The sequence below is a fragment of the Zingiber officinale genome, chromosome 1A, assembly GCF_018446385.1.
Source record: "Zingiber officinale cultivar Zhangliang chromosome 1A, Zo_v1.1, whole genome shotgun sequence".
Classification (NCBI taxonomy): Eukaryota; Viridiplantae; Streptophyta; class Magnoliopsida; order Zingiberales; family Zingiberaceae; genus Zingiber; species Zingiber officinale.
The window spans coordinates 139,047,424-139,072,384 of record NC_055987.1 but is presented as its reverse complement, the minus strand read 5'-3'; the positions used below and the strand labels follow the sequence as shown (position 1 = coordinate 139,072,384).

Genomic DNA, 24,961 nt, shown 5'->3' with positions numbered 1-24,961 from the left:
AACTTGTTAATATTCGTGAATGAACACTTGTTAAATAAACAAAAAAGTTAAATTGAACAAATAAATTTAAATTATCAAATTCAATAACTAATAAATGAATAAAAATTTTAAATAATCAATAAAAATTAACATCTAAATGAATCAAGATCAAACTCATAAAAAAAACAAAAATAAACTAAATTTGAATATTTTTTTTAATGGTTTAATGGATTTTAGATTAGATTTAATTTAGCTTGAACATGTTAAAACTGAGTTTGTCTTGGCTTTACTTAACTTCTTTACAACCTTAGGTATTTGAATGTAATATCATAGTGGATGGCGGAAATGGTAAAATAAAAAAATAAATAAAAAATAAGAAATTTAAAAGTTAAATACCTCTTTTACAAATTCTAAACTTTAATGGGTCTGAGATAAAGAGAACACCAAATACTCGTACCAACGGATGGATTGACATTGTCAATTTTTTTTTAAAAAAAAGACGTCGTTTTAATGATTCCATTATATATATTTCAAATTTTTTTATGAAAATAAACGCCCGAAAAAGCCCTACGCTACAGCGAGTCCACTTTCCGGTGCCAACCCACCACCACCACCACAACTTCATACAGACCCCTCTGACCCCTTTCCCTTTCTCACTTGCACACCGCAAGCCCGTCTCCCCTGGCGATGTTCGCGAAGGCTTCCTCCCTCATGACTGCCTTCGTGTGCTCTTCTCCCAGGGTCTCTTCTCCGACATTCCTATCTCCTTCTCCTTGTTCCTCTTCGTAAATTCCGATCGCGCTGTCATGTTTCGTTTTGGTTGGTGATTTTTGGTTGCTTTAGTTCGTGGTTTCGCGCGGATCAATTCTCCATGCCTCGTGTTAGTTTTGATGTTTCTGAAAGGGAGTACTGGATCCCTCGCTTGATCCGACGCGTGTGCTTGAGTTCGTAGTGCGTCTGGGATCTATTTAGGTTTATCCCCTCTTTTTTTTTTTCGTCTGTGTTTGGTTTTGGGATGTGCCCTGTGATTTTTGTAGTTGTGATATCGAATGAGTTTTGGTTTGCCGCTGAATTTACTTGTGTCAAGCTGCGCGTCGTGAGGAGGGCTGCTGGTGTGGTGTGACGTTATTATTCCTACCTTCATCGGATCGGTTTAGTCGTTGGGTTACATAGAAATTATGTACGAGAACACACATTGGGTAGAGCTTATATGTTCAGATTTAGATGCTCCAAGATAGATTACAATGATCTTAGAGGCTAGGATAGCTAATAATCTGCAACACTGACGACTAACCATCTTTAGAGCAGAAAATTTTGGAAGATTGTAGTTCTTATTGAACTGTTGTGTTTAGGTAGATCCTGCTTTGCTTGTCGTGCACTAGATGTCAACAAATGATGTGGACTGTTGGATTGCTGATGTGCCTCGCTTTGCTTTGCGCTAGTGATGTTTGAATACCTGATAGCATTTAGATTATCTAATTGTAATATTATGATTTTTTTTTTCACTTTCGACTACAACCATTTTGATTTTCAATCAGTTTTATACATGAAGTTTTCTATCTATTTCAATTATGACCTACTGTAAGCCTCAAGTGCTGAAGATGTTAAATTTTGTTTGCTTGTACTTTCGTGTTCATTAGACCCATTCATGTATCCTTTTCTTTAGAGAGTGAATTCTCTTTCCATGTATTGTTTCATTCCAATATAAAAAAACCACTTTAACTAATGGAGGAACCTAAGTAAGTCTCCTTTTATTCCCCCTCCTCTACTTCTGCACCTTCTCCTTCTCTTCTTCTTTGTCCTCTTCCCCCCTTGTCCTTGTTTTTTGCTGATCAACACCACCTTGTGCAAACATACATGACATGAAACCATATTTAAATCATGATTCATCAGTTAAACAGATAAAAAGTTTTGGAATGACATGACATGCAATTCAACAATGTGAAATTAAAGTTAATTACCCCTCCAACAGAAAATATTAAACCATCAATCAATTCGTCTGTGATTCCATATTTCATGTTTGGAGTTGGAATGCTTATTGAAATAACTTGGTGCTTGTGCAAGCTTTATGTTTCATGCCGCATCCCCGTCATTATCATCGTCATACCATGTTATTCCTAACTATTTGAGATTGACTACAATGATGCTACCCCTCTATTGAACTCTACACAAGGTTAGATCACTAGTAATATTCAAATTTCTGAATTCACTATTAATAGCATTAGCTTACATTTTCTTTGGTAACTGTCCACCCATCACACCTTCAGTATTCTTTGTAAGCATGTCTATATATCGAGTCTATAGGAAGACTTTGAACATCTCAATACCATCTTATACTTTCTATCTTATAAATTCTTTTTTTATTGATGTGAGTTAATGACTTATCATGAACATGATACCTGACCTGTTACAGCTAACACATGGTATGTACAAATAAAATAAAATAAAATAAAAACTCATGTAGGACAATAGTAGATCATGACATAGATATATCTAAAATTAGCGCAAAAATCAAAATAGCTATATCTGAAGCAGTCCCCTCAGATTTATATTAGATAATTAAATTGTTCTGGGATACCAGCTGATGCAAAAGAGTAGACATTCCACATCAAAGGCCTGATAAAAGCTCATGTTTCTATATAGAAATACTAAAACAGCTATGTTTGAGACAAATTCGTATAGCTTTAGTTTTATTTAGATATCAAATCTAAATTCTATTTTAGTTTGTTGTACTCAAGTATCATCCCTCCAGCAAGATGGCTACTGTATTTTACTATGTCTTTTCTCCATTATTGCTCAATGCAAAACTAGTGTATTTTGCTATGCATTTTCAATTATTGCTCAATGGCTTTGCACTTGTTCACATCTTTGTGTTCCTACTTGCTAATATGAGGTGCACTCAATTTTTTTTTTTTTTTTAGTTCTGGTATTCATATTATTCACACAAGAACTTACGTATTTGCAGGTAAGAGGACAACTGCGCATGTGGCCAAATATGAGAAAACATTGGTTTGGGAAGGATCTATTGTATGGTATTGGAACCTTTGTTGTCAGACCGATCAAAATCTTGCGCGGAGTTAATCAGCTATTGGGTGTCCCACCCTTCTGCACTATTAGCTGTCTGCAATCCTCATTGCAAATTGAATTGGTGAGGTTTCCTTATACCTTGGTCCCTAATTCCTTCATTTTCATAGTACATACATATATAACTTTTTTTGCACTAAATGGAAGATTCAAGAAATTAAGCAAAATGCCTCTTTAGCACTGGCATGTTTGTGATTGTCTGGGTTGTGTGTCATCAAATTGTTTCCTCCAGCTATGAGTGGTTCTTTGCTGGTCATGTGGATAGAAAAGGCCTTTGTATTCAATAATGTTGAAACAAATCATTTTCCTTAGCCACTAAATCAGTTCTGGACAATGTTTGAACACTGTCTTGCACTATTTGGCTCTGCAACAATCATTAACTTGTCTTAAAGTCTTAATTTTTCTCAGTTTAATTAGTTTCATATTTAGTCTAGGTCACGATGATTAAAAAACATGTGTTTTTTTATGTTTTAAATTTAGAAATAAAAAATATGAACTATAGGAGTAAATTATGTGGCTGGCCGCTAGCTGGTTATAAGTGCCTATTATGATGTTTTTGTCTTAATTTACTCAATGTCTAATTTTAGGAGTAAATTATGATTTATCAAACAATTCATAATAAAAACCAAAATGGTTGCGCATGAATGTTCTGAAATTGTTTTGTAATTATTTAATATGATTTTGTTAATGAAACAATTTTATTTGTTGATTGGATAACAATAACAATGTTAAATTATATAATATATTATTACTTTGATCGGTAATCTTGTTTTATTAATTTATTATTTTTTCTTATTATGCCATAAGACTACCTAGGAGTTCCAAAACATCTTTTGCTATGGGAAAAAAATAGCATTGCTCATATATTTAGAATCCTGTACGAGAATGGACAAACCTTTCTGGTTGAGGAAAAAAAATTAAAAAGAACATGCAGGGTTGTTGCTGCTATGATATCTAGGGAGGTCTAATCATCATCTATATCTAGTATCTTGATCCACTAAATGGTGTTTTTACATAGACATCATTACATCATAACAAAATGAGTTCTATGATATGCATAATCAAATACATTTTTCTTTTCTTTTTCTAAATAAGTTATTTTCTATATGATGGTTCGACTCTCTGGGGTGAAATTTTCATACTATTGCATAGCCCACATTCAGTTGACCTGCCTCTTTGGATTGTCATTTATTCTTGACGCCTGGTCATTTTGGGTTTTGTTTTCTTACCATGTTATTTATGTCATACTCTTGGTATTTATTGCCATATTTTTTTTTTTCAGGTACCCTGCCTTCAAGATAATTATGCATATCTTTTGCATGATGTAGATACAGGTACAGTTGGAGTTGTTGATCCTTCAGAAGCTGTGCCTGTTATAAATGCTCTAAAACGTAGGAATCAGAACTTAACATACATACTGAATACTCATCATCACTTTGATCATACTGGTGGAAACTTGGAACTGAAATCAAGGTATGGTGCAAAGGTACGACAAAATTTCTTCTTCTTTGTCTTTTGAGTTAACAAAATTCACAAAATGTGGATGCGCTCACATTATTTTCTTGATGGCTTTTCCAAAGGTTAGAAAAATTCAGGATGGTATGAGGAGAGAAAGATAAGAATGTTAGAAAATTTAATTATTTCTACACAAAAATCCAGCTATTTTTTCTATTAACTGTAACTTCTCTCCTCACATTTCTCTCAATGACAACAGGACTTTTAGGAAATATCAATTCCTTTGTAGATTTATTCCTTTTGTCCACAAGTCATTTTTGGAATCTCCACCTAGTATAAATGTGTGCTTGTTTCTCGTTCAAGAAAGCTACTTAGTCTTTTTATATTTAGATTATTCATTTTTTCCTCTTGTACGTAACACTAACACTAACACCAAAATCACGTGCAAAAATCTTTTAGAACCTAATGTGAGCCACACTAGCTAGATATTTGCATTTGGAGTTTGAGTAGCATAGCTTAGTCTTAGATTTGCATGGTTAATAGATGTCTTATTCTTCAAGTTCTCAATTTTAAAAAAATTATTTGTTGTCATTCTATCAGTTATTAATATGCATTATTTTTTTATTCTAAATGCTAATCCATGTTTAAATTAATTGAATAAAATTTATCTTTAAGATGAAAGTAATTAAATTTATGAAAATGAGCTGTAAAAGCAATTAAAATTTATCAAAGTGAGCTTTACTGCCATTGTAAAGTTTTCTGCTTACAGTAATTCTTATCTACTTACTAAATTTATTCCCTATTACATCATTGCCCAAAACAAGACATCCCGACTTAGATGGTACTACAATGAGGATCAAAATCAAGATAATGAAGACCATCATGGACTTGACTATCAAGTTTTCAGGGAATTATTATTTTAAATTGCTTAGTCAACTTCTTTTGTAGATATATTTTCCAAAAACAATTAATTTTTTTAATGTCTTAAGCATTTTTTTTCTCTGAGTGCTCACAACTTTACTATTATTAAGCAAGAGCCTCATAGATGACAATACAACAACAACAACCAAGTCTTATCCCACTAGGTGGGGTCAGTTATATGGATCCTTCTATATTGGGCTTTATCCTCTACTATATCATTATTTATGTTTAAATAAATTTTATCTTGTTTTATAGTCGTTAATCAAGTTCTTTTTGGTCTTCCTTGTTTGATGTGCACATTTGTCTTCTAGCCTCTTTGATGACAATGAGAAAATTTAATTGGTCAAGATTTTTAGGTCTTTATTGTACAATTTCAATGAAAATAAGCAATGGTTACAAGTGGGTGAAAAGTAGCTGCCTTGCACTTTACCTAATAATTATAGCCTAGAGCAAGGTGGAGTTTCCCCAGGAGTGAGATAGATGACCTTTTCTTATTGATTGTTGCTCATAAGACTAACATGGTTTCTTTGAATTTGATTGAGCAAGTTAGCAAGGGTAAACAGAACATGCTTGCTTACTCAACATATTCAACAAGACTATCTTTAGTTGTATACTTGTATCATTTTGTCATGCCATGGTTAGCCTACTGACTCTGGTGGTTTTGTTGGTGCAAGGACTTCTTCAATTCACCGTGTGAGCATCCAACCGACAGTTTCTTATTCTAAAAGATCCCATCTTGAATGATCGGAAAAACACTAATATCCAAACAGAAAAAAAAACATTAAAATATATAGGCTATATATTTGACATTAGTCTAGTAGTGTCAGCTTATGTATTCCTATTTGCTAATCCCTTTACCGTTTGTTCAATCATACTCAAACCCAAAGGAAATTGACTCAATAAGATTAAAGTTTCTTTTGCTGGATTTCTCACTGTTATAGCAAGTTAGCTATGCAAGAAGTCAGAAATTTATTTTTTTTCCACTTTGAGAAATTAGCTTGGTTGATTTTCTTACATACATTGGGTAGCAGATTCAGTTCTTATTACTTTTGCTGATTTTTTTGCGAGCTTTTCTCATTTCTGTATGTGTATGTTAAATTTAGGTCATTGGTTCAGCTAAAGATAGAAACAGAATTCCTGGCATAGACATATCCCTACATGATGGGGAAACATGGATGTTTGGAGGACACGAGGTGCTTGTGTTGGACACTCCGGGGCATACAACAGGTCATATTTATGTAGGCGTTTGGACACATGCCATAATTGATGTGCTACTTCTTGGCTGAAATCTGGCTAAAGAAGCCATTTATTTTGTTTAACATAGCCCTTGTTTCTCTCTCTTGGTATGTATCTCAGAATTGGCAGTGCTTCATTTAGAATATAATGATGAAATCTATTTTTACCAGTTATTTGGAACCAATTCTCAATTTATTTTTTTTCATCATAATGGGAAAATAAATCTCAAGAATCACTGAGTTGTGTTTCTTATGCTTGGACTCCCCCTGCTTTTTGGTTTACCAAAATGCTTGTAACAATTGGGTAAGCCATAGTTACAGAAAAGGACAATGATGATTATTAGTTGGGTATATTAGACATTGTCTCTTTGATAAAGCTAGTAGCACTTGGATTTTGTTCACTTTGATGTCGTTGCCATGGATTGAAAATCTATTTCTTTCTTACATTTTCAAGAAGCTTCTTTGCTAATTCTTATTTATCATAGGTAGTTTTGTTGTTTTGTGAAATTCATCATTTTGCTGTCGCTTTATTACCAAGGCTCTTCACCAAATCTGTTAGTAAGTTTATGTTAATTGTGGGACCTAACTAAATGTACTCATTTACAGGTTTTGTCCTCTATACTGCATGACAAATCATATAGTTTCTCCCTTGAATAATGAAAACGTGCCTAACCACGTTTTGGAATGTTGGACAGGTCATGTAAGCTATTACTTTCCAGGATGTGGAGCTATATTTACAGGGGATACCTTGTTTAGCTTATCGTGTGGCAAACTTTTTGAAGGAGATCCAGATCAGGTTTCATTTTTGCTAAAATGTCCTCATAATTTGAAATAATTATTTCTGTGTAGAGTTGCCAATACAAAATCTTTGGAAGCGAACATTCTATAAAAACTTGATAGTCAATAGTAAGTAATTTGAGGTTTGGTAATTTTCTTCAGTACATTTCTTGTATAAAACAGGATCTTGATTCTTATGGAAAATATATTGCCCTTGAGAATCATAAGCAACTTTAATGCTCTAACAATAAAGTATGACTGAAAAGATCGCAAAACTATCTCTTGACTCTTTCTTTTCTTATTTATTTCTTACTATTTTCAGCATCAGCCTTCTATTTCTCTTGATGCAGATGCTTTCTTCACTTCATAAAATCACTTCCTTACCAGACGAGACAATTGTATATTGCGGTCATGAGTACACTCAGGTATTAGACCACGCATTATGTTTGCAGTTGCAAAATGCACATGCAATGTTTGATGTTATTGCCTTTTTGCAGAGCAATAGTAAGTTTGCCTTGTCCATAGAGCCCAACAATGAAGCACTCCAGGAATACGCAGCACATGTGGCTCAGCTGCGCAGTAAAAGGCTTCCAACGGTAATAATACCAATCTAAATTCTTGGCTTAGGGTACCACAGAAGACATTTATATATAGCTATTTTTCTAACTCTTGTCATCTATCAAGAATTTAACTTTGTTGTGCTCGTTTAAATATCGTAGATTCCTACAACAATAAGGAGAGAAAAGGAATGTAATCCATTTCTCCGCACGTCCAGTCTGGAGATTCGAAAGAATTTGAATATCCCATCAACTTCAACTGATGCACAAGCTTTGGGTATTATTCGTCGAGCAAAGGATGACTTTTAATGCATCCGTTTGTTGATTGTTGACAGGTCTGTATTGCCTGAAAAATTGTATTCTTTAAATGTTTTCTCTGATGTCCTACCATGTATAAGCTTTTCTTATGTATGATTTTCTCTACCAATGAAGAAAATGTTCTGAGGAAATGCTCTTTTTGTCATGAATCAAATAGTTTGTCACACCTCTTGATCCGACATCATCATATCTCATCTGAATTTGAAGATTTGACCAGTTTTTATTATTTCATTTAGAATTCACTCTTGCCTCGAGGATGTATTAATAAATTTCCAGCTTCGAAGTCATTGTGAGTATTTTATGTTACCCTTGACTTTTTGCTACTCTTGCAAAATATTGAGTTTACCAGTCATACGACCCCTTATTGCTTAGGAAATTGCCCAAAGGCAAATTCAGAGTTGGAAATTGACTATCATATTTTAATAATTATCAAAGGGCTTGGAAGTTGACTATCATATTTTAATAATTATCAAAGATTACTATTTATTTGGTTTTCATCTTCTAACTCTCCCGTCAAACTTTATTTTTTTACTCATTTTCATCTCTCATTTACCTGCGACTTTCATTTCCCTCTTTTATTTCCTCTCTTCTATTTTCTATGATTAATTTTTTCCCCCTTTTTGGCATATCCCAAGGAATCTTAATTCTAGAGTGCCTTTACAAGGTCCGAAATAAACAATGAATGATATCATTTCTAAGTTAGATTAATAAATTTTTATCCAAATCTATTAACGGATCTAGACTACTTGAATTTTTACAAACATGCACTAATATGATAGAATTAAGTGAGAGGAATGTAGATATGATGTCAAACTTCAGTTATGATTAAGGAAAATTGTGAGCTTGATTTGGAGAGATCATTGTGGCAAAAGGACGAAACGCTCACCCCTAGCGCTCTCGTCGTATCCGACCCAAGGTCATCACGAGGAAAGTAAATCGCAGCATCCGAGTGAGCATGTGACGGACAGGGTATAATACGAGGATAGGAGATTTATTCCCCAGCTGCCCCGAGTATTGATCCTGCGACCTCATTGTGGCAACACCCGCCACATACCAACTCGGATGACCCGCGGGGTCGATTTGGAGAGATCATGCCCATATAGAACTAAGATTTGACACCATATATATCTTTTTCTCACTCGATTTTGTAGGATCGAAACAAATGAGAGAGAGAGAGGGTGAATCTTGTTTTAAAACTCTTTTTTTTTTCGGTTTTAAAAACTCTTTGGAAACTTAGGTACATAGCGTAAAAATTAAGTAAGAATAACACAGTAGAAAGAAAGAGGTTCGTTTGTTTTTTATTTGGTTCGAAGTTTCAACAATTCCTACTCCAAAGCTCACGACCCCTTTGACCGTATCAATTGAACAATCTACTAAAATTTCTTTAGAAAACCTTCAGACAAATATATCAAATACATAAATGAGGAAAGTGTAATAACCTACACTTTCCTATGCAGATATAATAATAATTGAAAACACACTTTTATTGACACTTATAGTACATGTGGTTTGTAGCTCGAGGTCGGTGATGCTCTGACTGTGATAGTTAGGCGTAGTAGAGTCGCATCAGAATGATCGAATAAATTTGTTTAAAAGTTATATATAAGAGCTAATCGACCACCTTCTTTTATATTGCATTGGAGGCACCTCGACTCATTCGGGTGCCTCCATGAACTCTGATCCAATCTCCAAAGTTCGATGTTTATTCTCTTGGAGATGTCTCCAATTGTCAAGGGGCGCCTCCAATGCTTAAACCCAAGGCACCTCTAATAACCCGAGGTGTCTTCAGCGCTAAACTCTTATCCTCGCAGCTTATTTGCTTTGGGGCGTCTTTAGTCATCCAAGACACCTCCAGTCCCTTACTTAGGACACCTCTAATTAGTTGAGACACCTTGAGCACTGTTCATTAGAACTTCAATTTTGTTCCAAGTTCCTGTAAAGTATGCTAGACAAAAATACCTACAAAACTGAGTTAGCACATAGCATAATAAAATTATGAATTAGATTTTGTTTTACCAAGACTTAGATTTCTAAAATGAATTTAAATTGGATCAACGCCTACAGTTCCGCTGGGACTCGTACTCACTAGATCTCTCCTCCAGTTTCGTACCTCCACTTACCACTTGAAGACTTTCTTGACTTTTTGATCTCTTGACTCATCATATCTTCCTGCCAGATGCGCCATTTGGACTTCAGTAGTCGTCAGGTTCTATTAAACCAATTGAATTTTCTGCCAGATATCAAATCTTCTTTGATCTATCTAAGCTTCCTGTTAGTTATCTAGTTCTCATAACCTAACTTGATTTCAGTTTGATGTTTCGTCCTTTAGACTCATCAAGTTTTTCAACTTACACACTTAGTAAATATATTAGAACATACAAAATTTAACTTTAACCTTTTATTATATATCAAAACCTAAGTTTGATTATTAATGCTGACTGTATCAACATGTGTAAGCTAAGCTGTTTCAATCAAAAGATGTCTTTTATTATTTATTTCGGGTTCCCCATAGGTGCTCCAGGATTAAACTTCCATGGGACATATAAGGGGGAAAAAAACTAAGGTGATGTTTGGTTAAATGATGAGAATGACTATGAATATGAGTTTGATAGTAAGGTGAAATGAGAATGAGAATGAAAATGAAACCCACCTAGTTATATGAGTTTGGTTGATTCTGATAAATCTAGAAATCATTCTTAAATTGTCATTTCTAAACCCACAATTCAAATAATATATTTTATTATCATTTCATTCTCTTATTTTTAAATCCATCAATCAAGCACTCTTAAAAATTTAATAAAAGGAAAGAGAAGAGAATGAGAAAAGTTGCACGCAAATGAGAGGAGAAAGAGAGTAAAATGTCAGATTTGGTAGAAGCAGTAGAAAGGGAAAACTAGATAAATACACCCTTGATGATTATCAAAATATGATACATCAGATGATCAATTTCCAACTTGCGCCCATTTAGACAATTCCCGTAGCATATTTCAATTGAACTCATATCGTTGAGTCCCATCACAGAGTCAAGTCAGATGGAATCATGTGCTTTAGGCGCGCCAACCGGACATTGTCTTCTTTAGTAGCAAACACTCACTAGACATTGTCTTCTTGCATTTTGTCTCGCGGTGCCCAGCTACCTTCGAGATCAATGTCAGAGTCCTACTTCTGAAGACAATAATGGCCATTTGATCCTTAGCTGTTCAGTGTCTTCAAACCCGTAGGCTTGTTTCTGGGATCCAATCAAACTCGACTGACTCAATGGGCTGGATTGACATTAGCACATAGTTTGATTGGCTCTGTACTGCTTAGTGGTCCTCTAATCCTTTGATGCCCTTAATATACTGAGAACCTGGACTTTAGCAAGAAATTCAATTTCATCAATTATCTTTCCATGATTCTAAAAAATAAAACTAACAAATTATTTTTACATTAATACCCTCTTAGTATCCATCTCATAGATATAAAAAAAATAAATATAGATATATAAATATTAAACATATAATGAAATAAATCTTAGATGATTAAATCGAGTCAACTCTCTCCGTCAACGGTGTCCAACTTCCCAGGTTCCATCCTTAGTTCATGTTCATCGCCACTGGGGCCCGCGCCGAGCCGACCAGAAGATCAGAGCCGTCCGTATGATTTCCCTTCCTGCTAATAATACATTCTCCATCAACGCAACGCGGAACGACTCCGTCCATTCCCAATAAGGAAGCTTTTCTCCTCCCGCCGCGAGTCGGTCCCTCTCTGTCTCTCTCTACCGCGCACACGGAGGCGATGAACCATTCGCCGTCTGGCGGAGACCGTCCGGCCGCGATGGGGCCCCCGCCGGGGCTCGCTCGCTACGGCTCGGCCCCCGGGTCGTTCCTCGGCGGGATCGCCGACTCGGTCATCGCCGCCGGCGGATCGGAGAGGATGATGACCCGGTTCTACGCCGGCGACTCGCCGTGCCTGACCTCCGAATCGAGCTGCTGGGCCCCGGACGGCGACGCCGCCGCAGCCGCCGCTGCTGGAGGTTGCTCGCGGGGGTCGTACGGATCCGGGGAGCTCCACCTCTCTTCCGCCACCGGATCCCCGTTGGTCCGGCACAGCAGCTTGCCTACGGGGTTCTTCTCCCATCTACTGGCCGATCACGGTGAGCATTTATTTCACTAATTTTATGCTGGAGTAAACCCGTGGATGGGCTTCCTGTCGCCTGTTTGAGCTGTGACAGCTGATGGTACCATGTCCAGTGACATTGAACGTTAGTTGTGGATCTCCATTCTCCACTCTCCGGGGCAATAAACAAAAGGAAAAAAAAAGTATTTAAGATATATATATATATATATATATATATATATATATATATATAGAGAGAGAGAGAGAGAGAGAGAGAGAGAGAGGCTTTGGTGGGTGCGATTGTTCTTAGACTTCAGATGGGCTATGTGGGCTCCATGGATCACCAATCAGAATCATCCAGGGCCATCAATTCGTGTACCAGAAGAAAGAAAAAAAATTGCATTACTTGGGCTAGAATATTGAGTACTGACATAGGACCGGATTCTATAGCCCCCTTATCATGGTCCGTTCCTGGACCGGGACAAAGGGATTGGTGGGAGGCAATGACCCCCATCTATTAATTGATGGGGGGCTATTGCCCCCCACCAATGCAAAGGCTGGATCTGCCCCGTTGGTATGAGAGCAATGATAAAATAAATTATTACAATCTATTCTTTTTGGGATAAAAGGTTATACGTTAACCCCTTTATCCCATGTGGTTAGTCCTATGATTATCTATAGAGAAATAAATTAGAAAATCGAATAAGTCACCGCATAGGAGGTTGCTATAAGATATTTTTATTATATCAAAATGTGAAGCCGTCACCTTAGCGGCCCCTTCAGGATGCCCCCACACACTTTGAATACATGCACGAGAAGGAAAAAAAAATGCATTATTTGGGTCTAGAATATTGAGTACACACGGTCAGTATGGAGGCAATGACAAAATAAATTACTACAACATACTATTGTTGCATCAAAAGTGAAATCGTCACTTTAGCGGCCCTCCAAAGCAGCCCCACACACTTTGGATATTGTGAATTAGAAGAAAAAAATACATTATTTGGGTCTAGAATATTAAGTACTAACATCGTCAATACGGAGGCAATGACAACAAAAATTACTGTTATTGCATCAAAAGATGATGTCATTACTTTAACAATCCCTCTACACTGGAAGGGGGTAAATCACGGGGAGCATTTGCCCTAGCATTTTTACATGGGGAGGTTAGGCACTAGCGAAGCATTTTCACACCTGTCGGAAATTGAGATCTATTTCATCAAATATCCATATAGGTACCAACTGCATCAAGCTGCGAGGGCTACTCCATAAATTTTAATCAAAATTATTTCAATTTCGTTAAAAAATGGCCCAACTTAATTAAATATTATTGAAGCAGTTTTGATCCCAACTTTGGTAAAATTATTATAATATAGAGAATTTGAGTAATGTTTTTACAGGGCAGCTTTGGTCAAATTTACTGAGTTTGAGAATGAAAAAAATAGGATGGATGCTCTTTTGATATTTCTTTAACATGGGGCGCTCTTTTTAATGATGAAGAACATGAAATACGTTTTTTGATTTTTACCCTAAGAGAAATATACATTAGATTAAAAGCCGGAAAAAAAATTTGTATTTCCTAATGTAATAAGCTTTTTTTTTCTGTGATAAGTTTTTAGTTCTGTAAAAGTCACATTCTTAAAAACAATTTCAATATATATTTTTGTCTTACCTCTTTGATTGATGCTTAAATTTCAATTTTTTGTATCCTGAAAGATAACGTAGAAGCTTGCTAAGCACTTAAATTAGCTTTCCTTTCCTTTCTGCTACTTGTATTGTTATCTTAAATAGTGGTTAACAAGCTACCGAACTGAGCTACAGTACAGTCTAGATCTTTTCTTGCCTTGTGAATCCCTTTGATTTGTCTTCTAATAGTGTGCTTCCAATTTCAAACATCAGAGGTCTCAGTTAAAGTGCTGTTATAAGTTGATTCAGTGTTTTTGAAACTGAAGCTATGCTTGGCATGTTGTACTAGTTTATTCTCAGTCTATATGTGATGACAATCTGTTTCTATATGGTACTCGTGACAGAAAAAAGTATCCGTAGATATTCGAAATTTCCAGCAGTTATGGTTATTGATTTATGCGATCTTCATTGTATAACTTATCTGAAACTAGGGATCTAGGTGGTTGCTGCATCAAATTCTTTTACTGTTTTAAATATAAAATCTTAGGAACGACAGTTCACTCTTTTTTTTCCTACTTGTATTATTGTGTCTTTGTTAGCCTTTTCTAATTTTGAAATTGATTGAATTTACTGTCACTAACAGCAGGTAATTCTAGTACAAGGATGATTGGAAACTACTCTCAAGCAGGCACAGAAAGCATCCATGTATTGGCACATAGAAGGCAGCATGCCCCGTGGGGCTTCTCGCGGCAAGACTCCTTGTCGCAAATTTCTGAATTGAGCATCCCAGAAATGGAAGAGAGTGACACACACCATGATTCAGACGAGGTAGCTGGGAATGCCGGCCAGTCCTACATCTCTAGCAATTTTCAATTGGGCTCATGGGATGATAAAAATTCAATTGCTTTTTCTGCTCCACAAAGCAAAAGGATTAAGTGCGATAACGGGGATGCAGTTGCAAATCTCGGGAACATTGATTCACAGGTAAGGTACTCATTACCACCAAAATCAACAAAGATGAGACATGCCTGTGAATGACAATTTTGATTTAGCTTCACAGTTTCCATGACAATTTTGCCTTTTCTGCCATAGCATTTTTATCATTAATCACTGTGTTTTCAAGTTGGCTGTCAACTATATCGAAAGGATAAGAAGAAGAAAAATATAAAGCAATAGTTAAAGCCAAGCCAATGACAGTAACCAATTTGGTTGTGTTGTTATCATCTAAATCAGTAATCATGAACTGTCTAATATGATTGCAGTTCAGTTTTCCAAGGACATCGTCTGAAATGTCTGAGTTAGAGAAATACCTTCAGATCCAACAAGATTCAGTCCCTTGCAGAGCACGAGCTAAGCGTGGCTGCGCAACTCATCCCCGGAGCATTGCTGAGAGGGTTAGTTCATGTCTCTCTGTTTCTTTCTTTTAAGCTCCCACACTAGTGGTCTTTTCTTATACATAAAAGAGAAAAGTACATATGCAATTGAACCCTCAAGTGCAAGATTACCTTGTAAGCAAGCACAGAATAATATGTCAAAATACAGAGTCATGGAGGGAAACAAGGAAAAGCATAAGGATGTAATAACATCAGCTTCTTTGTATCATCTGAGAAAAATAAGGAACATTAACTGGTCAAATTGAAGCTTGTGTAGTGGAGTAAATTTATAGCATTATGAAAGTAAAACAATAGTTTGAACCATAAACTTTCAATAGTATTGAAATATTTTATATTTATATATTTGTCCATGATGCTTTTCTCAATATATACTTAGTTTATTTAGGGTCAGTGTAAAGCCAGTTAGTTTGTAATCAATTTCCCAAGTTGAAGCTATCATTTAGATTTGACTGAATATAATTCAATCAGTCAAGTTTTTTTAATCATCTATTGGATTTGGAAGTAGATATTTGCAATGAAAAAAAAATGCCTAACACTTTATTTAGACTCAATTACCAATCTTCAATTTTGGTTCAGTAGAAAAGTTGATTCAAAGCTCTGAAATCACAATCACCATCTTTATTTTGAATGTATTCAAGTTACGATTTTGTTTCTATTGTCGTTGTTAGGAAAGGAGAACACGAATTAGCAAAAGGCTGCAGAAATTGCAAGATCTTGTGCCTAACATGGACAAGGTAAACACAAGAACACACAAAAAACTATCCAATGTGTTTCCATTAGTGAAATAATAGAATGTAGATAAGCAGGTTTTGAACAACTGCAACTTATTTGATGTTTCCTTTGATTTCACTGAAGCAAACGAGCACCTCAGATATGCTGGAATTGGCAATTCAACACATCAAAGAGCTGCAGGGCCAAGTAGAGGTGTGTTTTGATAGTCGAAAGCAAATACGCGAATGCCATAGTTATTGTAACCGGATGATAAGTATTCTCTAACACTACTTGTTCTCTTTTTCTTTTCTTCTTTCCATTCAGAAGCTCAAACAAGAACAAACAAATTGTACCTGCACTGCAAAGCAGGAGAAGGCTTGAGGGCGGCCAGTCACTGTCATTATAGCTACTTTGTCTTTTTGTTTTTTTAAAACAAAAATTGCTATAAACGATCATATTGAGTTCATTGAACTAGAATGGATCCATGGCAAGATAAGGAGTTGTACATTGCCATTTCCGTTCTTCTGTATTTGAGTTGGCAGCCGTATTCCCTCCCTGCTAGGTTCATCAAGCCGATTGGCCGGCCGATCGGTCAGCTGTGCCGGAGCTGCTTCATCTCTTTCCAACCATTAGTAAACATTCAAATACTTATCATGTTTTACATTTCAAAATGCAAATAATAATAATAAAGAGATGAACACCGATTGGCGGCGGTGGTGGTCGGAGGTGGTTGGCGACAGTGGGCAGCGGTTGTGGTGGACTAGGAGTATATTCGATATTTAAATTTTGATTAAATGATGACCTTATAATATAATCGAATTACATAGTATTTTCTTCTTTGTAATGCAGATTATAAAATTTTATTACCTTTTAAATTCAAATTTCATTACATTATAAATGTAAAACTAAATCAAACAAAATAATATAATCTTGGTTATATTATAAGGCAGGTTATACCCTATCAAAATAGCCTAAAGGCAGGGTAAAAACAGACGATAGATATCGTTTTAAGGAAGTTAAAAAAAAAATAAGGAAAACGATTTTGCAAAATTCTCAAATTATGAACCAAAAGTATTATTATTTTTCTTTTCTATTTTAGCATATTCCTAATTCTGCGAGGAAAGGAAAGTATTTACTTTTTCCTATTTAGAGCACGGTACTGATATTTCTCTCTGGTACCGCACTGCGGTGCCGACGCGGCGCACGTTTTGGGAAAGTGCGTTTCAGCAAAACCCTAAAAAGCTGAGTACTACTACGGCGGACGTCGAGGGGACGTGGACTATGGAGGAAGCCGAAGAGCAGCCGATCCGAGGGAAGGGGCGCGACGAGGAAGGAGAAGTAGATGCTGTCTCCGCCCAAGTCAGGAATCTTAGTTTGGACGGGAAGTTGGATGGAACGGAAAATGGCAGCTGTGTGGATTGGGGGCCTGAAAGAAATGTAGGCGGGTGGACATTGGGAGGAATTGTGGGTGACGGGAAGGAAGGATCGGCGTGGGAAAATCACTTGGAGGTGGTACCTCGGGTTTCCGAGGGGCAGCAAGAGGGCGACGGTAGCTATAAGGAAGATTTAGCTGGATCCTGTCCCTATCCGCAAAGGCCAGGGCTGCCTGATTGTGCTCACTATCTGAGAACTGGGAGATGTGCTTACGGATTGAACTGCAGGTTTAATCATCCTCTGATAGGAACGCTCACTCAGGTCCACTCTTCTTTGTGTTTTTTTCCTTTACATGTAGAGTTTTCAGTGGTTATTTTACTTTTCTGTATCCTCTTTGAAGCAGTGTCTGAGAGTCTTAATGCCCGTGAGAACTTTTGTAAAATCACCAAATTCATAAGAAGTTGATAGCATGTACAACTCAGTGATTGATGTATTCCTCGTTTCTGTTTATCTTTAATGGACGTCTAATTATGATGTATTTTATCTTTAAATTCTGAAGTGTCATTTTTATTGTTTTGTGTTCACATCTCATAAATATACTTACAGATATTTGTCAATTCTCACTCTCTTATGGAATTACCAGAGAGGGAACTGCTCTTTCTCATTGTTACCACGTGTCCTTTTGTTAAAACGTGTTTTCACTTTCAAGTAGTGATTGATGGTTTTCTTCTGAAATTTATAACCATAGTACCTAAATGTCTTCATGTATACTAGTACTATATATATCTTATAAAGAAAAACTTTCTCGTTGCTATATTTGTACTTGTAATATGTCAATGAAACACCATTATTCATATTTAAATCAAGTTTCTCTATGTAATTGCTGTTTCACAGATGTGTGTGATGGACCAAGGTTGTCAAATTGAAGATTATGTCGTGAATCATTTTGATAAATCATGGAATCGTGAATCCTATTGAACTGTGAATCATGTTGATAAATTATAGAATTGTGATTTTACAATTCAAATAAAAATTATAAAACTGTTAAAAATAATTTTGCTCTATTCAAAATAATTTTGATATCCAAAAGGTTGTAAACTATGTAATATTTCATTCAACAATATAATAGAATAGACGTGTTAAAAGAAATGAGGATGTGAGAAGGAGAGGATAAATTCTACTTCCTAATCTCATGAATTCACATCTCTAGATGAGTGTTCTTAAATATGTTTAAATATCGAGAGGGTCCTTACTTGAGTGCCTTGATATTTTTTGTTTTAGAACCCAAATGGAGCTTTAACAACATGGAGTAAGTTGATTGATTACAAAATTATTGATTGCAACATGGAGTAAGTTCATCAATGGATATTGTATGCTCCCAGGGCTTGGCTGAGTTGATCATTGCATGGTAGAATTGCCAAATCAAGCAAGGGTAGATTCTTGGCGAAGCCGGGAGAAATATCCTCTCATGTGGTGGCCTGCTCAGTTTCTTGATTTACCTTTCTACAGATGACTGAGGGGCAGCCGTGTGGGGGCATTCGGGGTCAACATATGGCCTTTTTGCTAAATCAATGGAGATTAATTTGTTGCATTAAGAATGAAATGGATGTGAATTAGAAAACTTTCTCATCGAATGCTTTGACTTAGAGAAATGATTGTTACTAAATGGCACAAAAGTCCCTAACAATGCCACCTTTTTGTTGAGCTTGTGTTTCCACTTGACAAATTATTTTTCTCCTATGTCATTGTAATATTCAAGATCTCACTCTGTTCGACATTTATACTTTTGCCGTGTGACATGAAATGCATCATTTTTTAAAAATAAATTCAGTTTAATCTATTGTGTAGTGGGTTTAATTTAATTTGTTAGTTTGATTTACTTTTAGTTTGCCAAATTTAACTTCAGGGGCTTTCTGTTTCATATTTAGAATTGTATAAAATAGGAATTATATCAAAGCATATTGAATCAAACCAAGTCATCACACATCTTTTTATTTCCTATTTATATGTAAGAATCGTATGGCTTTATATGTGAATCATATCAATCGTATGATACAATTTGTGTATCATTTGATTTTGACAACAATGTGGCGGTCCACTTTCTTATTAAGATGCCAATAAATTCTTTTTGGTGTTGAATAGTTAGTACAGTTTATAGTTTCTGTATATTTGTTATTTTCTGTAATGTACTTATGTTTCTTTTTGGTGTTCTAGTTTTCTATTCACGAGGATGTGAGAGAACATCAAATAGAATGCAAGGTTAGAAGAATCTGGTTTTATTGTAATACCTTTTTTGGTTAATTTTGCTGGGACATTGTTCAATATTGTTTATTTAATTAACTCCATTTGGTTTTATTGTAATACCTTTTTTGGTTAATTTTTCTGGGACATTGTTCAATATGGTTTATTTAGTTAACTCCATTAATCTCTTTGGACTATTTTGCATTTAGGCTGAGAGTGTTCTAAAGTGTGAACGTTATTACTTTTATTCATCCAAATTATGATTAAATTTTCTTATTGTTTCATCGTGTCTTATCTTTAGCCACAGCAAACTATAACTATTTGCTAAATAACTCTGATGGGCCTGGATGGTTGAGTAATTTATTGGTGCAGAAGTTAAATTGTATTGAGAGATTGACAGCTTGAGAATGTTATTTTGCTTGTCTGAATGTACCTTTACTACCTTGTTGTGTTCAAATTTGATTCTAGAGCAATTTTTTATTTTGGAATAAATTTATTTCTATATGAATTTTGCAAATGCAATAAGATGGCCCATGGTCGTTTTTTATCCATATTTTTATGACTTACCTTGATAACGTATAAAAGAGAGTGGAGGCTTAAGAGAAAAGGAATTTAGTTTAATTACTAACTGAATTTAGCTTACTTTTATTCAATGATATCCAAGTGGTGCAAAGCAAAAAAGTGATGCTTGTAAGGATTTTGATAAAGAATTTTTCATCCATACATTTGCAGGATACTGTGATTGTCGAATCATTTTCTCTCCTAGATTGGTCTTTCTTATTTTGTTGTTATATGATTCCTTTGCAAAATAAATGACAATAAAAATTGATATATTTGTTGTTTTTTGTTATTTAGTTTTGCATATAACTTGATAATGAACTTGAGATATTTTTCAATGTGTGTATGATTAATTGTTTTGTGGCACTTTCTAAATGTGATTGCATTTATGGGAGGAAAATTTTGTCATGTTATACCAACTCAGAAAATTGCCTTGTAATTTTTTTGCCATTCCCAGTTACAATCCCTTTTGCCTTGTAATCTTTTTAGTAGCTCTGCTCTTTCTGACCCCCTAATTATAAGTTGGGTTGATTTTGCAGTTCTTCTCAATGCCAGGAGGTTGTCGGTTTGGGAATGCATGCAAGTTTCTTCATTCTCAAGAAAAAACTGAAATGCCTGGAATTGAGCTCAATTTTTTAGGTCTTCCAATTCGACCAGTAAGTTTGACCATAGTTAATGGGCTTGTACAATTCATGATCTTTATTATATCAGTTGATGCTATTCAGGTATATCGAAAAGCATAGTATATGAATCATAATTTAAAAGAATCATGATGATTTTGATTTGATACAATACAAATTTGCAGTAAATCATATGTTACACATTTGAGAAACAAGGCCCATACAAAATCAATAAACTTGTTAAATATAGATTCATCTCATCAAGAGAGGTTTGGTGGGATGAAATCTAACATAGAAGAAGAAATCTGGCCAAGTGGATACTTAGAGTCAATGGTGAGGGTGGAGTTAACACATGGTGGTGAGTTATGAAATGATGGGCAAATATTGTTTCATTGAGATTCAGTGTGTGATGAGGATCGAGTTAAGAATGACAAATTGTAGTTGATGGCGACAGTGTTGTCAAGACATGATTGTAAAGACTTGAGACTCAGTCAATGATGAAGGTGAAGCAGAAAATTACAGAGAAGTGTTGCTACGCCAATGCCATCTTCCTCTTCCTTTCTTCAGCCAAGTTGATTCTGCTTAGACTCCAAGTGGATGTTGAAGCTTTAATTGACAATTACTGTCCTATTACCCGATAATCGATCAACCATGTTTGAATTTTTTTTGTTGAATTTCATTTCAATTTTATTGAAATGAAATGAATATTATTGTATAATTTCTTGATCAAAGTGAAATAAACATAGTTTTTTTGTTGTTGTTACGAATCAAGATATTACAATAATTTTATAGTTTAAGAGAAATAACTATTCCCAATTAAGCTACAAATTTTTTGATCTATTTTTCATTTTTGTATTTTAACCTTAGATTCATGATTCGAAATGATTAGGATGAATTATCCAAAATCATTTACGATATTAAGTATAATTTAACAACCTTGGATTTGACATTTTAATCCATCATCTCGTAAATGGATCTTCACTTTCTACTCTCACTTTAAATTGCAGGGACAAAAAGAATGCCCCTATTATATGCGCACTGGTGTTTGCAAATTCTCAAGCAATTGCCGATTCAATCATCCAGACCCCACTGCTACAAATACTCAAGATTATTCACCAGGATGTCAAAATGGTGCACTTCTCTTAATGACTATTCTTTTCTAAAAATAAATTCCAAGAAATTATTTTGAAATTGTGCCAAACAACTTCTGATTCAGATCATCTGACACCCCGCATTACAAGCATGCTTTTTCCTCCCAATGGGCTCAATCTAAATCCTGATTTCAGGTCTCAGGTAAATATTGCTTGATTTTAATTATTGATTTGGAGGATTTGTGAAATAGTTTCCTTGTCCAGTTGTTAAACGTTACCCTTTACAATCCTCTAGAGATTCTAAAAATAGTCAATGTAACCTGGACATTTCTTTGGAGTAATTTTAACATATTCTCATTTGGATCAAAAGAAGGAATAATTTTAAAGTAGATAGTGATCCGAGAGGTAACCAATTTGAACTTGCAACGTTGGAATGAATCACAGAGTGAGGCGAACCATTATTTCATTCCATTCATGCGTACCCAATGCAACCTAGGAGGTCATGGGCCTAGTGCCGTGAGGAGAAGTGAATGATCACTTCCCTAATATCCATATAATACGATTTGCGCAAGCATAGTATATGAGTACATGTTATATGGCACAAAGTTACAGTATTTGCTGCACAAAATCATCTATTAAATTAATATCGATCCAAAAAAAGAAAAATTCAAAAGCATAATCAATGCTTATAATATCTTAATGTAATCAATGCTTCTAATATCATAACTACCTCAATAGAATATCATATGATGTTATTAATCAAAACTATTATTGTCACCTCAAATAGTTAAAACTTAAAAGGATATATACATTTAAACAGTATAAAGGATGTAATCATCATTTCCACTAGGCAAAAATTTTAAATCCTCAGACATTTCACCTTCATTTTTTCCCTCTTTTGAATTGCAACTAATATGGAGGAAACAAGAAGGTGGTACATTTAGCCACTAAATATATGCATTTGGAATGCTAAACAAAAAATTCAAGAAGATAACATGAGATTTGATGTCGCTTTTGCTAGCGCATTATTTTGCACTTGGTGCATTTTGCAAAGATGTGCATCTTAACCTCTGCATAGGTAAAATTGCCTCTCCTCAAGTATTAAAGGTGGTGCAGCCCCATATCATGCCTTTCTATAACTATGATAAATGTCTGGTTTCATCTCACTGTAACCTTCTCTGTAGATCAGTGCAATATTTTAGTTTGTTTGTATTAAAAGATGTTTGAATTATTGTTAATGCTGATTGATTTATGCTACCATTCCTTGTAGATTTTGCATGCTCCATGAAGTAATCAACAACATTTTAGTTTGTCTTGTATTTGAAGATGTTGAACTTTTGCTATGCAGATTGGTTTGTGCTACCATTCCTTGACTTGCTTTGTTAATTAGAAATCCTTTGTTTCAGATCCCAACAAGCCCAAACTACCCCACCGAAAGTTTTATGCAGCAGTCTTTATTTCCAGCCCCATTAAGTAACCCAATAGCTGTACACCAGCAGGTAAGTGCAAGTTTTCCGGAGAGACCTGGCAAGGCTGAGTGTGCATACTTCATGAAGACTGGAGACTGTAAATTTGGATCAACATGCTTATATCACCATCCAAGGAGTCGCCTCACGATGAGTCCTAGTTACAATGTCACTCCTGGCAAGACTCCGTGTGCCTACTTCTTGAAGACAGGAGATTGTAAATTTGGGTCAGCATGCATGTTTTACCATCCAAGCACTCCTACTTACAATGTCGGTCCTCATGGCCTTCCTTCAAGACCTGTGAGTACATTGCACTACCGCACAAGCAAATGCTCACTTAAGTACCTTTCAGTTGACATTCTAATGTTTTGTTTGTTCAATGTACATTCCTACAATGATCTCATTATACTTTCTCATCCTTGTTTTAATCTTTTTCAACTAATGATCTCCTGATTGTCTATCTATTATCACTTTGTTTATCAATCGCGTACAGGATCAGCCAGCCTGTTCATTCTATAACCGTTTTGGGATCTGCAAATTTGGGCCTGCCTGCAAGTATGATCACCCCATGGTTTCAGCATCCTCATCCTATGAAGCAGCAAGGCCTTTGAGTGATATGGTCAGACGATGAGGTTGATCATGCAGCAGTTTTCGGCAGCTACATGGATCTGCCACTCTTGATACCTTAACTAAATCACCCACATAGCAACTTGAGTCAGCCACATGATGGATCTGCTACTTGTTTATTTTTCATTCCTTTTTTACTGTGCATAATATCGTTTTGCTAGAATCTATTGCAACCTTGTGAATTATGCTTCTTGCTTTCTTGGGAGAATTCCAGTCTAGCATGGATTAAATTGGGGGTCCTGCTTTTTAATAGGGTGCTTGTTAAGGAGAGCTGGAAATTCAACTAAGTTTGTTATAATGCGAAAAAATTAAAAGCGTATCTATTATATGCTGGCTGGATATGAGTATTTGTTAGGTATAGATTTTAAATTTTATATAAATATTTAATAGATTGAGTCCATTGGTTGCAGGAAGACAAGTTAAAAACACCCTTGAATGTCTCTTTTCATCTACCATTGTACCATCACAATTTCACCACAAGTGCAATAGAGTGTCCTCACGAGATGACTAAAACTATGTTGGCTAGAGCGCAATCACTTCAAGAATATGGCTAAGCTTTGGTTAATGGTCCATGTCTACTAAGATTAAGAATTTGAGTTTTACGAGATAAGCTTCTCAGTGTGAATAAACTGTGGTTTAGATAAATTTTGATAAATGAATTAGAAACGAAGACCCTTTACCTATTATAAAAATAGAGAGAATTAGCCAAACATAAAAGGTATTATAAGTGTGAGATTCTTGAATATAAAATTCTCCATCCATTTGTTATGTGTGCTACACCTAGACTACAAGTGTAAGATTCTTAAATTTAAAACTCTCCCCCTATTTT

At 35.3% G+C, this 24,961-nt stretch overlaps 3 protein-coding genes across 4 annotated transcripts; all 3 read left to right on the top strand.

Moving 5' to 3' along the window:
* Positions 1-559: 559 nt before the first annotated feature.
* LOC122035341 (hydroxyacylglutathione hydrolase 2, mitochondrial-like) lies at positions 560-8,505 on the top strand. Its single transcript, XM_042594754.1, has 8 exons — positions 560-720; positions 2,945-3,127; positions 4,346-4,549; positions 6,543-6,666; positions 7,370-7,470; positions 7,802-7,876; positions 7,949-8,047; positions 8,171-8,505. The coding sequence occupies exons 1-8, from the start codon at positions 667-669 to the stop codon at positions 8,315-8,317; spliced, it is 987 nt and encodes a 328-aa protein (XP_042450688.1). The 5' UTR covers positions 560-666; the 3' UTR covers positions 8,318-8,505.
* Positions 8,506-12,009: 3,504 nt separating this feature from the next.
* Positions 12,010-16,668, top strand: LOC122035312 (transcription factor bHLH128-like). Of its 2 annotated transcripts, none has more exons than XM_042594734.1 (6): positions 12,010-12,461; positions 14,697-15,034; positions 15,313-15,444; positions 16,113-16,178; positions 16,300-16,368; positions 16,480-16,668. In XM_042594734.1, exons 1-6 carry the CDS (start codon positions 12,104-12,106, stop codon positions 16,534-16,536), a joined length of 1,020 nt encoding a protein of 339 aa, XP_042450668.1. In that variant the 5' UTR covers positions 12,010-12,103; the 3' UTR covers positions 16,537-16,668. The 2 variants fall into 2 exon arrangements, with proteins under 2 accessions (XP_042450668.1, XP_042450662.1); XM_042594728.1 differs by having other exon boundaries at positions 14,694-15,034.
* Positions 16,669-17,266: 598 nt separating this feature from the next.
* LOC122035330 (zinc finger CCCH domain-containing protein 33-like) lies at positions 17,267-24,458 on the top strand. The gene is made up of 7 exons (XM_042594745.1): positions 17,267-17,850; positions 19,744-19,788; positions 20,868-20,984; positions 21,956-22,079; positions 22,165-22,241; positions 23,446-23,805; positions 23,999-24,458. Exons 1-7 carry the CDS (start codon positions 17,437-17,439, stop codon positions 24,134-24,136), a joined length of 1,275 nt encoding a protein of 424 aa, XP_042450679.1. The 5' UTR covers positions 17,267-17,436; the 3' UTR covers positions 24,137-24,458.
* Positions 24,459-24,961: the final 503 nt, after the last annotated feature.